Source organism: Pleurodeles waltl, chromosome 8, assembly GCF_031143425.1.
Source record: "Pleurodeles waltl isolate 20211129_DDA chromosome 8, aPleWal1.hap1.20221129, whole genome shotgun sequence".
NCBI lineage: Eukaryota > Metazoa > Chordata > Amphibia > Caudata > Salamandridae > Pleurodeles > Pleurodeles waltl.
Window position 1 is genome coordinate 1,535,746,094 of NC_090447.1, and position 12,683 is coordinate 1,535,758,776.

The 12,683-nt window shown below is 53.4% G+C and overlaps 1 protein-coding gene across 1 annotated transcript; it reads left to right on the forward strand.

The window, feature by feature from the left end:
- The first annotated feature begins 11,125 nt into the window (after window positions 1-11,125).
- LOC138249640 (uncharacterized) lies at window positions 11,126-12,112 on the forward strand. Its single transcript, XM_069203584.1, has one exon. It carries the CDS (start codon window positions 11,126-11,128, stop codon window positions 12,110-12,112), a length of 987 nt encoding a protein of 328 aa, XP_069059685.1.
- The last annotated feature ends 571 nt before the right edge of the window (window positions 12,113-12,683 follow it).

Consider the following 12,683-nt stretch of genomic DNA (forward strand, 5'->3'; position numbering starts at 1 on the left):
ACGATACCGACTTGACCGAGCCACTATACATGAACTGTGTGCCCAGCTGGAGCCAGCCCTGATGTCCCCCATCCGCCAACCCACAGGAATTCCCCCTCTAATGCAGGTTCTGTCAGTCCTCCATTTTTTGGCATTTGGCTCATTCCAGACAACAGTGGCCATGTCATCTGGAATGTCTCAGCCTATGTTTTCAAAGATCTTGTCCAGAGTGTTGTCTGCCCTGATGAAACACATGCGGAGCTACATTGTTTTCCCAGAGGAGGGTGATTTGGCTACAGTGAAGGGTGATTTCTATGCCCTTGGACATATCCCCAACATCATTGGTGCAATTGATGGGACCCATGTGGCTTTAGTACCCCCAAAAGACGATGAGCAGGTGTACAGAAACAGGAAAAATTACCTATCTATGAATGTGCAGGTGGTCTGTTTGGCTGACCAGTACATCTCCCATGTAAATGCCAAGTTCCCTGGGTCAGTGCATGACGCGTATGTCATGCGAAATAGCAGCATCCCTTATGTGATGGAACAGCTACAGAGACAACGTGTGTGGCTAATAGGTGACTCTGGTTACCCCAACCTGCCTTGGCTACTGACCCCAGTGAGGAATCCCCGGACCAGGGCAGAGGAACGGTACAATGAGGCCCATGGGCGAACTAGGAGGATCATAGAAAGGACCTTCGGCCTCCTGAAGGCCAGGTTTAGGTGCCTGCATATGACAGGTGGATCCCTCATGTACTCACCAAAGAAGATGTGCCATATCATCGTGGCCTGCTGTATGCTTCACAACCTGGCTTTGCGACGCCAGGTGCCTTTCCTGCAGGAGGATGGTCCAGATGGTGGTGTTGTAGCAGCTGTGGAGCCTGCGGAGAGTGAAGAGGAGGAAGACGAAGAGGACGACACAGACAATAGGGACAGAGTGATACAACAGTATTTTCTGTAGCACACAGGTAAGAATCACCCACGCCATTTTACATTTATTTAAAGCCTCCTGCATCTATACTTTCTGTATTTCCCCCAAGTTCTTTTTAACTGATTTTAGATTTTCCCTTCCCTTTTCAGTGCTGTATGACTCAGTGCGTGACTTCTGCTTGGTTTGCCCATGAACTACAGCGTATTGACATCGGTATGTTGTCATCACAAATTGACAGAACATTATTGAACCATAATGTGTAATACATTTGTTAAGAATACAGGCTGACTCCAGTTTGATTTCAGTGCAATGAGTGATTTATTTTTAGTGCTAGATATTGGTACATGATAGTAAAACGGTGATGGGTGGGGGTGGAGGAATGTCCATGGCAGAGTCCAGTTCTCAGTTTCACAGGTGCATTGTCCATATGCCTGTGGAAGGATGGAGCAGTGGCAGTTCAAGGTTGGACAGGGTGGCAATGTGGGACAGTGGGATGACTTCAGGGGGTATCTCATGCTGGCGGGGGTCTTGGCATCCTACTCTGTCCTCTTTTGTGATCTCAGGCTCCTCTTGCGGGGTGGTTGTTCTTCAGCAGGAGGTGGGGTTCTGGTGGCCTGTCGTTGTGTGGGGGCCTCCTGTCCACTAGCGCCGGCGGAGGTGGTAGGCTGTTCCTGGTCCAGGCTAGTGACAGGGGCCCTGTGTGGTGCCACATGGTCCCGCAATGTGTTTTCTATCCGGTTGAGGGCCAGGACGATGGTCCCCATTGCGGACCTGATGTTCCTGAGTTCATCTCTGAACCCCATGTAGCGTTCCTCCTGCTGTGCCTGGATCTCCTGGAACCTGGCCAGTACCGTCGCCATCGTCTCTTGGTAGTGGTGGTACGCTCCCATGATGGTGGTGAGGGCCTCTTGGAGAGTGGGTTCCCTGGGCCTCTCCTCCCCCCCCTGTCGCACAGCAGCCCTCCGAGTTGCCCTGTTTCCCCGGGCCTCTGTCCCCTGGACGGTGTGCCCACTACCACTGCCCCCAGGTCCCTGTTGTTGTTGGGGTGGTGGGTCAGCCTGGGTGCCCTGTAGTGGCGGACACACCGCTGATTGACCTGTCCTAGAGACAGAGGCATGGGCCCGCTGGGTGGGAGCTGTGCTGGTGTTCCCAGAGGGGGTTGGGTCTGCTGTGGCCTGTGTCTGTGTGTGGGGAACCCACTGCCCAGAGGTCCCCGATGGTCCGGGCTGGTCATCAGGTTCCAGGTCGACAGAGCTGCTGTCATCACTGGGGGCCTGTTCGGTGGGTGGGATGGACATTTCTGGACCCTCCTGACCGGTGTGTTGGCGTTCGGGTCCTGCAGGCGTGAAAGAGTATGGTTATTGGTTGTGTGTGTGCCATGGCGTGCGATTTGTGTGTGCCCTTGTCCCCCAGTGGTGCCATTCCCTTGTTGGGAGGATTTGTGAGTGTGGTTTGTGGGGGGGATGGGTATGTGCAGTGGCCATGCTTAGGTGATGGGTGTCCATGGTTTGTGTTGGCATTCAGGGGTTGGTGTTGGGTTGGGTGGGTTGTGCTGGTGAGACATTATCAGGGAGGATGTGTGATGGGGGATTGGGGGTGAGGGTGGGGGTGTGGGTTGGCATGCTGGTGGGGTGGGGGGGATGTAGTAGTTGAGATTCGACTTACCAGAGTCCATTCCTCCGGCTACTCCAGCGAGGCCCTCAGGATGCAGGATGTTCAAGACCTCTTGCTCCCATGCTGTGAATTCGGGTGGGGTGGGTGGGGGTCCGCCGCCAGTCTTCTGCACAGCGATGTTGTGCCTTGACACCATCGAGCGCACCTTCCCCCGTAGGTCGTTCCAGCGTTTGCGGATGTCCTCCCGATTTCTGGGATGCTGTCCCACAGCGTTGACCCTGTCTACGATACGTTGCCATAGCTCCGCCTTCCTGGCTATAGTGGTGTGCTGCACCTGTGTGCCGAAGAGCTGGGGTTCTACCCTTATTATCTCCTCCACCATGACCCTGAGTTCTTGGTCCGAAAACCGTGGGTGTCTTTGGGATGCCATGGGGTGGTGTGGATGAGGTGTGGGGTGGTGTATGTGGTGATGAGTGTGTTGGTGTGTGGTGCTTTGTGCGTAGATGTGGTGTGGGTGATGGTGTAGTGTGCCTCTGTGTGATGTTGCGCTCTATTCTATGGTGTCTCTCTCTGTCCTTTGTCTCTGATTTATGGTTGTAGGGGTTTGTGGGTGATGTGGGTGTGTGTTTTATAGTTGGTTGGATGTGTGGGAGTGGTGCATGTATGTGTATCAGGTGTGTGTATTTCAAATTGTCCAATGTGGCTGTGTTTTGGTGCTGGGTGTGTATTCTGACCGCGGCGGTGTGTACCGCCAATGGAATACCGCGTTTGAATGACCGCCGCGTGGATTTGTGGGTCGTAATGGCATGGGCGTATTTCTGTTGGCGTGGCGGTGGAGGTTTGGTCATCTCCAGTTTATCGCTGGCCGCTGATGTGGCGGACTGCAGTGGAGGTCGGATTTTTGGAGGTTTGGCAGTTGTGGGTCAGAATGACCGTGGCGGCTTACCGCGGCCGCGGCAGTATTATGGCGGTCTTCTGACCGGCGGTAAGCGCCTTTTACCGCTGAGGTCAGAATGACCCCCTTTGTGTCAAAAATATCGAGGGTGAAAATATAGTGAAGGCAAGTTTCTATAGGTAACTAAAGTTTTACTATAGATCACTGCACATATGGGTACCTAGACCCAAATATTACAGGGATGGTGGCCTGCTGGGGTCTGGAGTTGAGGTAGGTAGGTCCGTTGTTGTGAAGAGCCTTGTGAGCGTGGGTGAGGAGTTTAAAGGTGATCCTCTTGTCCACAGGGAGCCAGTGGAGGTCCTTCAGGTGAGGGGAGATGTGACATCGGCGGGGTATGTCGAGGATCAGGCGGGCGGATGCATTTTGGATACGCTGGAGTCTTTTGATGTCTTTAGTTGGGATGCCTGTGTAGAGTGCGTTGCCGTAGTCAAGTCTGCTGCTGACGAGGGCTTGGGTCACCGTCTTTCTGGTTCCTGTTGGGATCCACTTGAAGATTCTGCGGAGCATTCGAAGGGTGTTGAAGCAGGAAGAGGAGACGGCGATGACCTGTTTGGACATGGTGAGGGCGGAGTCCAGGATGAAGCCGAGGTTTCTTGCGTGGCTGGCTGGGGTGGGTGGGGGTCCGAGGTCAGTGGGCCACCAGGAGTCGTTCCAGGCCGAGGGGGTGCGCCCGAGGATGAGGACTTCCGTCTTGTCGGAGTTGAGTTTCAGGCGGCTGTTGTTCATCCACTCGGCGATGGATTTTAGTCCCTCGTGGAGGTTGGTTTTGGCGGTGAGTGGGTCTTTGGTCAGGGAGAGGACGAGCTGGGTGTCGTCGGCGTAGGAGATGATGCTGAGGTGGTGTTGGCGGGCCAGTTTAGCGAGGGGGGCCATGTAGACGTTGAACAACGTAGGGCTGAGGGAGGAGCCTTGGGGGACGCCGCAGATGAGGTTGGTGGCTTTGGAGCGGAAAGGGGAGAGTCGGACTCTCTGAGTTCTGTCGGAGAGGAAGGATGAGATCCAGTTGAGTGCTTTATCTTGGATGCTGGCTTCATGGAGGCGGGTCAGTAGGGTGCGGTGGCAGACTGTGTCAAAAGCGGCTGATAGGTCGGGGAGGATGAGGGCCGAGGTTTCGCCATTGTCCATTTGATGTCTGATGTCATCTGTGGCGGCGAGGAGTGCAGTCTCGGTGCTGTGGTTTCGTCTGAATCCGGATTGCGAGGAGTCTAGGATGGAGTTGTCTTCGAGGAAGTGGGCGAGCTGTGTGTTGACGATCTTTTCGATGACTTTTGCTGGAAAAGGGAGGAGAGAGATCGGTCGGAAGTTTTTGAGATCGTTGGGGTCAGCCTTGGGTTTTTTGAGGAGGGGTTGGATTTCTGCGTGTTTCCAGCTGTCCAGGAAGGTGGCGGAGTTGAAGGAGAGGTTGATGATCTCGCGGAGTTTGGGGGCGATGGTGGCGTTGGCTTTGTTGAACACATGATGTGGGCATGGGTCCGTGGGGGAGCCTGAGTGGATGGTGTTCATGGTTGTTATGGTTTCGGCATCGTCCACGTGGGTCCAGGTGGTGAGGTGGCAGGCGTGGGCGGAGATGTCAGGGGTGGGGCCTGGCGGCGGAGCGGTGTTGAAGCTGTCGTGGATGGTTGTGATTTTCTGGTGGAAGAAGGTGGAGAGGTCGTCGCAGAGTTTCTGGGAGGGCGGGATGTCGTTGGAGTTGGCGTTGGGATTTGAGAGTTCCTTCACGATGCCGAAGAGTTCTTTGCAGTCGTGGGCGTTGTTGTTGATGCGTTCGGTGAAGTGGGCGCGCTTGGCGACGCGGATCCGTTGGTGGTGTTCACGGTTGGCGTCTTTGAGGGAGGCGAGGTTGTCGGGTGTGCGCTCTAAGATCCATTTTTTCTTGAGCTTCTGGCAGAGGCTTTTGGAGGCGGTCAGTTCGTCTGTGAACCAGGCTGGTTTTTTCTTTCCTTGGTTGGCGGTGGGTTTCTTGAGTGGGGCTAAGGTGTTGGCGCAGTCGAGGATCCATTGGTGGAGGTTGATGGCGGCATCGCTCGGGTCGGTTGCGACGGGTGGTGGGTTTTTGACGAGGGTGCTGGTTAGTTGGTCTTGGGTGACTTTTCCCCAGCGGTGGTGTAATGAAACTTGAGCTCCCCACTCCCATCCCTGCAAAGTCCCTGGAAGCCCCCGCCCCCCCCCGGACCCAGTCGGGGGCCTGGTGCACAGTCTAGTGTGCTGAGGGGGCCCTCTGAGGCGCCCCCGCCTCGCGGGTGCCGTGGGTGCCTTTGTTACCCACTGGTCTCGATTCTGTGAATCGGGCCCTTTGCGAGCTGAAAACAACTTCGTACATCGGCCCTAAATCTTCTAGTACTCCTGACACCCAGGAGTAAGACCGGAGTAGGTCAAACCTACTCATTGGAAATCTTTGAGGCTCAGACTGTCCTGAAAAGGGGCAGAAGGAACAAGGCCGAGGAGGCAAGCTGGGGTGGGGGACAGGCTGCAGCAAAGGGAAACCAACAAACCACGCGGGACAGCGTTCAAGAGTCCGTGAGCTCCTGAGAGGCGCGTCCCGTCCTCCAGGCGCACAGGTAACCTGAATACCAGAAACCAACCTGAGATGGCGGCAGCTCCCCGGAATGTGACGTCATCGCCACACCTGTGTCCTTAAATTGTCACCTTTCATCAGGAGCCCCTCCCCCCCCCCGCCATCTTTGTCAGTGACTTTAGACCATGGACTGGGGCAAAAAGTAAGTCTGGTGAGGGGGAGCCAGGTGGGAGGGGGCCGGGGGGGGGGGGTCTGAGACTGAATCTACTTTTCCATGCTCCACTGAGTGAGATCCTCCCCCTCCACCGAATACAAGGGGTAAAAATGGGGTGATTAAAAAACAACAACATTCATGAGGAAAGTGCACGAGAGCGCCATATTCGTCACCTTCATTATAGCTCCTCGAAGCGCAGCCGCACAATGGTTTCACAAATTCCCACACAAGAGTTAAATACCTCCCGCCGCCCCTCGCGTCTGAGCTGAGAAGCGATTTCTCTCTATTAGCTGCTCTGTCTGGCCCAGGGTTCGCTTTTTGTTTAATTGTCTTGATTCCGGGTTGGTTCCAGCTCTTTCATCCTCTTCAGGGCTGGTTGTGTCCCCCTAATGCGGGGTGTGTAAAGAGGCGGCCCTGCTCATTTACACCCCCTCTGAGGGGCTTTCCAGCTCTGCGGTGAGTCAGGTTGTTGGGTTCTTCACTGTCAGCTTTTGTGTCTCTTGTGCCCCGTTTCTTGAGAACCTGAACATTGTGCTGATCTGTAATTTTACTTCTGCTCGTGGGTGGATAAGTGCACGTGGGGAGCAGGGTTTGGGGGTGACACGTGGTCTTACCTCTGTTAAGAGCTTGCAGAGAGGAGTAGTGTTTGGGGGTGACACATGGTCTTACCTCTGTTAAGAGCCTGCAGAGGGAGGGCAGGGTTTGGGGGGCCTCATGGGGAGCAGGGTTTGGGTGGGACTCACATAGTCTTACCTCTGTTAAGAGCTTGAAGAGGGAGGGCAGGGTTTGGGTGGCCTCACATAGTCTTACCTCTAAGAGCTTGCAGTGGGGAGCAGGGTTTGGGGGGCCTCATGGGGACCAGGGTTTGGGTGGGACTCACATTGGTCTTACCTCTGTTAAGAGCTTGCAGAGGGAGGGCAGGGTTTGGGTGGCCTCACATGGTCTTACCTCTGTTAAGAGCCTGCAGAGGGAGGGTAGGGTTTGGGGGGCCTCAGGGGGAGCAGGGTTTGGGTGGGACTCACATAGTCTTACCTCTGTTAAGAGCTTGAAGAGGGAGGGCAGGGTTTGGGGGGCCTCATGGGGAGCAGGGTTTGGGTGGGACTCACATAGTCTTACCTCTGTTAAGAGCTTGAAGAGGGAGGGCAGGGTTTGGGTGGCCTCACATAGTCTTACCTCTAAGAGCTTGCAGTGGGGAGCAGGGTTTGGGGGGCCTCATGGGGACCAGGGTTTGGGTGGCCTCACATGGTCTTACCTCTGTTAAGAGCCTGCAGAGGGAGGGCAGGGTTTGGGGGGCCTCATGGGGAGCAGGGTTTGGGTGGGACTCACATAGTCTTACCTCTGTTAAGAGCTTGCAGAGGGGGGTAGGGGTTTGCCCACAGAGTCCAGCTGGCTAGAAAGCTGCTGTTTTCTGTACTTCCGGTAGGTGGGCCTGGTGTCTGTCTTCCTTCGCCGGCACTTTCCCACCCAATCCACAAACTGCACTTTGTGGCCTGTAAAGTAGTGCGGAGCTCGTGGGCTGTGGGCGCAGACCTGCACCCTCCCATCTCCGTGTGACGGCCTGTGCATGCCGGATGTGACGCAGAGTTGCACCGTCAGCAAGGATGTTGTATTGATTGCCCACTCTGACAGACTCCTGGGGTAGAGATGCACTGTCATCGTTTTAGCTTGAATCTCTTCTAAAGCTCTAATAGGCTTAGTTGTCTGCCAGGATTTAATGAAAATATTCATTAAAAAAGTGATCCCTCTCTCTCACTCCCTCTCTCCTTCTCTCTGTTTTTCTCTGTCTCTCTCCCTCTCTCGCCTTCTCTCTCTCTTTCCCTCCTTCCTTCTCTCTCTCTGTCTCTATCTCGTTCTCTCTATCTCTCTCCCATTCTCTCGCTCTCTCAACGTCCCTCTCTCTCCCTTTCTCTCATTTTCTCTCTCCCCCTCTCTTTCTTTCTGTCTGTCCTTCTCTCTCTTTCTTTGTCTGCGTCTTTCTCTGTATTTCTGTCTCTCTCTTCTCTCTCCCTCTCTCTCTGTTTTTCTCTTTCTTTCTCTGTCTGTGTCTTTCTCTCGGTTTCTCTTCTTTCTCCCTCTCTCTCTGTCTCTCTCGTTCTCTCTATCTTTCTCTCATTCTCTCGCCCTCTCACTGCCCCTCTCTCTTTCCCTTTCTCTCTTCTTCTCTCTTTTTCTCTCTCCCTCTCTCCCCTCTCTCTTTCTTTCTGTCTCTTCTTCTCTGTCTTTCTTTCTCTGACTGCGTCTTTCTCTGTCTTTCTCTCTTTTTCTCTCTCTCTCTCTCTCTCTCTCTCTCTCTCTCTCTCTCTCTCTCTCTCTCTCTCTCTCTCTCTCTCTCTCTCTCTCTCTCTCTCTCTCTCTCTCTCTCTCTCTCTCTCTCTTTTTTTCTCTCTCTTGCCTTGCAGTGAATTCAGTGCATTGCCTTCCATGTATCCACTGCCTGTAAACCAGAGGCCATCATGGAATGGTATTGCCTATCGTTTATCATTGTTTTACCATTCCGAGATGGCCAACGTGTTTCTGAGTCAGGGAGCCACACTGGACCTTTAAAATAATAATACACCTTGTATATATTGTTGGTTTTAAGTATGTTTTATTGCGGTCATGTAAGTGGGTGAATGTAAGAATGAGCCAGTGGGCGGGTTTATGGATGAATGAGTGCATGGATGAATGACAGAGTATATATGTGATGACTTATTAAGTGCCTAAGCCCACGAGTCACTGAAGAGATAATTATAAGTTAAATTAGTTTCAAGGAGAAGAAATACGGAGGATTGTCCTCGCACAGAGACCCTCTCATCCAGAGGTGGAGAACCAGGGAACTCTTCAACTGGATGACTTAAGGTTGGAGGTGATTTCTGTTAGATGTGGGGGACACTGATGCCCAGGGGGTACTGAGATGTGGCTGCAGGTGATGAGGGTGGAGATGTTGTAAGAATGGTCATGCCAGGTCTGCAAGGACCCCCAGGGTGATACCAACCAGGTGGAGCCACGTCAAGGCGCGATTCATGAATGAGAGCGGGGGGGACGGGATGAGAGTGGGGGGCTCTCCTCCATGTATTTGAATGTTTGTAACAAGCAGACCGTCAGCAGGGCCTGAGGTCCCTCCTTAAGACACAAAGCTCTCCAGATACCTAGGGAGAGGCTTTTTATGTGTTATTCATTAGAGAAAAAAAGTATCCGGCTTTTATCTGACAAATCAAGATATTGATCCAATCCTCTCTTAGTTTGCCGATGGAGAGAAACCAGTAAGTGCCTTTGCATTCTTCCGGGTGGGATGTTTCCCATTCACATACAATATTCTTGTAGGGGTAGCGATCACCTGGTTCGCGAAGGGAGGGGGGTAAAGTTGAAAGTTCATAGACAGTTTCCTCTTCTCTCTGAACCAGGCCCTGTAAAGCCCACGAATGATGGCAGAACTCCTAAAGGTTTATCAACTCAGCTGGAGGAGACGGGGGACCCCCCTGTCAGCCACGCTCGGGGCCACCCGGCCCCTTTAGGGATGGGAACCGCCATGTTGCTGCCTCCAGATTCAGAGCCGGGGTGGGGGGGGGGTACATGTGACCGAACAACTGGCCCTGGGGCATCGGCCAAAGCACCTGAGCACCTTCCGACATCCCAGTGTCCCTGTCTGGAGCTGACACGGGATCTCGGGTTGTCCTGAACAGAAGAATAAAGACCCCAAAGAATAAATGACCCCCACAAACCTAGAGAAACCTCCCGGCGCTGCAGGCACGTTTAGCAGTGGGGGCTGCCAGGGGGCTGGAGCAGCAGTGGGGGCTGCCAGGGGACTGCCAGGGACTGGGGCAGCAGTGGGGGGCTGCCAGGGGGGCTGCCAGGGGACTGGGGCAGCAGTGGGGGCTGCCAGGGCACTGGGGCAGCAGTGGGGGGCTGCCAGGGGGGCTGCCAGGGGACTGGGGCAGCAGTGGGGGCTACCAGGGGGCTGCCAGGGGGCTGCCAGGGGGCTGCACCTCTGAAGGCGCAGACATCTCCGGCAGAAGGTGGGCCGTGGTCCGCCGAGGCCGCAGGGTACACCCCTCTTCAGCTCTGGTGAGGCGGGTGCGGCCCTCCCATAATTAAAGAAGCCCCTACGTGTGCAGTTCCCGCACTAATAACTCAGTGTCAGGGGGCTTAAATGATGCCAAGTGGTGACAGGCCTGTGGGAATTAAACAGAAGGTGGCCCCTGTCAGGACGGGCCCCCCCTGCAGTGAGAGGACTTGCAGAGATCCCGCTTCCAAAGATGTCCTGGGTTGGTGCTGCTGCAAACCGGCTTTTAAATCTGATTAATTCATCCCCGCAGATATTTTCAGGAAGCGACAACAGTGAATGAGAACTCCCCGAGATGCAGTTAGACCCTGCTTACAAGTGGGTCCGCTAATTCTCCATCCCTATGCAAACCCCTCGTTGTATGCGAGCCAGAATTCTATGTTGTGCGGCGTTTACTACACCCAGTCGTTCCTGGGTACACACTGGTCAGTGGTCTCGCTCCCATGAGCATAAGCAGTGCTCCTGCTCCCGGGTGCATAAGCAGTGCTCCTGCTCCCGGGTGCATAAGCAGTGCTCCTGCTCCCGGGTGCATAAGCAGTGCTCTTGCTCTCGGGTGCATAAGCAGTGCTCTTGTTCTGTCTGCATAAACAGTGCTCTTGTTCTGTCTGCATAAGCAGTGATCTTGCCCCTCTGTGCATAAGCAGTGGTCTTACCCATGTGTGCATAAGCAGTGCTCTTGCTCCCGGGTGCATAAGCAGTGCTCTTGTTCCTGTCTGCATAAGCAGTGATCTTGCTACTACGTGCATAAGCAGTGGTCACACTCCTTTCTGCATAAGCAGTGGTCTTGCTCCTATGTGCGTTAGCAGTGGTCTCGCACCTACATGCCTAAGAAGTGGTCTTGCACCTGTGTACAAAAGTAGTGGCCTTGTTCCTACATGCATAAGCAGTGGTCTCGCTCCTATGTGCATAAGCCGGGTCTAGCTCATTTGCACATAAGCAGCGGTCTTGCTGCTGTGTGCATAAGCAGAGGTCTTGCTCCTACGTGCAAAGGCAGTGGTCTTTCTTCTGTGTGCATAAGCAGAGGTCCTGCTTCTGTGTGCATAAGCAGTGGTCTTGCTCCTGAATGTACAAGCAGAGGTCTTGCTCCTATGCGCATAAGCAGTGGTCTTGCTCCTGAATGTACAAGCAGAGGTCTTACTCCTAGGCGCACAAGCAGTGGTCTTGCTCCTGAATGTACAAGCAGAGGTCTTGCTCCTATGTGCATAAGCAGTGGTCTTGCTTCTGTGTGCATAAGCAGTGGTCTTGCTCCTGAATGTACAGGCAGAGGTCTTGCTCCTACGCGCATAAGCAGTGGTCTTGCTCCTGAATGTACAAGCAGAGGTCTTGCTCCTACGCATATAAGCAGTGGTCCTGGTTCTGTGTGCATAAGCAGTGGTCTTGCTCCTGAATGTACAAGCAGAGGTCTTGTTCCTATGTGCATAAGCAGTGGTCTTGCTTCTGTGTGCATAAGCAGTGGTCTTGCTCCTGAATGTACAAAAAGAAGTTTTGCTCCTACGCGCATAAGCAGTGGTCTTTATCCTAAATGTACAAGCAGAGGTCTTGTTCCTACGCGCATAAGCAGTGGTCTTTATCCTAAATGTACAGGCAGAGGTCTTGCTCCTACGTGCATAAGCAGTGGTCTTGCTCCTGAATGTACAAGCAGACGTCTTGCTCCTACGCATATAAGCAGTGGTCCTGGTTCTGTGTGCATAAGCAGTGGTCTTGCTCCTGAATGTACAAGCAGAGGTCTTGCTCCTATGCGCATAAGCAGTGGTCTTGCTCCTGAATGTACAAGCAGAGGTCTTGCTCCTATGCATATAAGCAGAGGTCTTGCTCCTACGCATATAAGCAGTGGTCTTGCTTCTGTGTGCATAAGCACATAAGCAATCATCTTGCTTCTGTGTGTACAAGCAGAGGTCTTGCTCCTATGCATATAAGCAGCGGTCCTGCTTCTGTGTGCTTAAGCAGTGGTCTTGCTCCTGAATGTACAAGCAGAGGTCTTGCTCCTATGTGCATAAGCAGTGGTCTTGCTTCTGTGTGCATAAGCAGTGGTCTTGCTCCTAAATGTACAAACAGAGGTCTTGCTCCTACGCGCATAAGCAGTGGTCTTTATCCTAAATGTACAAGTAGAGGTCTTGTTCCTAAGCGCATAAGCAGTGGTCTTTATCTTAAATGTACAGGCAGAGGTCTTGCTCCTACGTGCATAAGCAGTGGTCTTGCTCCTGAATGTACAAGCAGACGTCTTGCTCCTACGCATATAAGCAGTGGTCCTGGTTCTGTGTGCATAAGCAGTGGTCTTGCTCCTGAATGTACAAGCAGAGGTCTTGCTCCTATGCGCATAAGCAGTGGTCTTGCTCCTGAATGTATAAGCAGAGGTCTTGCTCCTATGCATATAAGCAGAGGTCTTGCTCCTACGCATATAAGCAGTGGTCTTGCTTCTGTGTGCATAAGCAC

Bases quoted from the DNA above. Each gene is read 5' to 3' on its own strand.
- LOC138249640 (XM_069203584.1), top strand. From the start codon at position 11,126: ATGCATAAGCAGTGGTCTCGCTCCTATGTGCATAAGCCGGGTCTAGCT.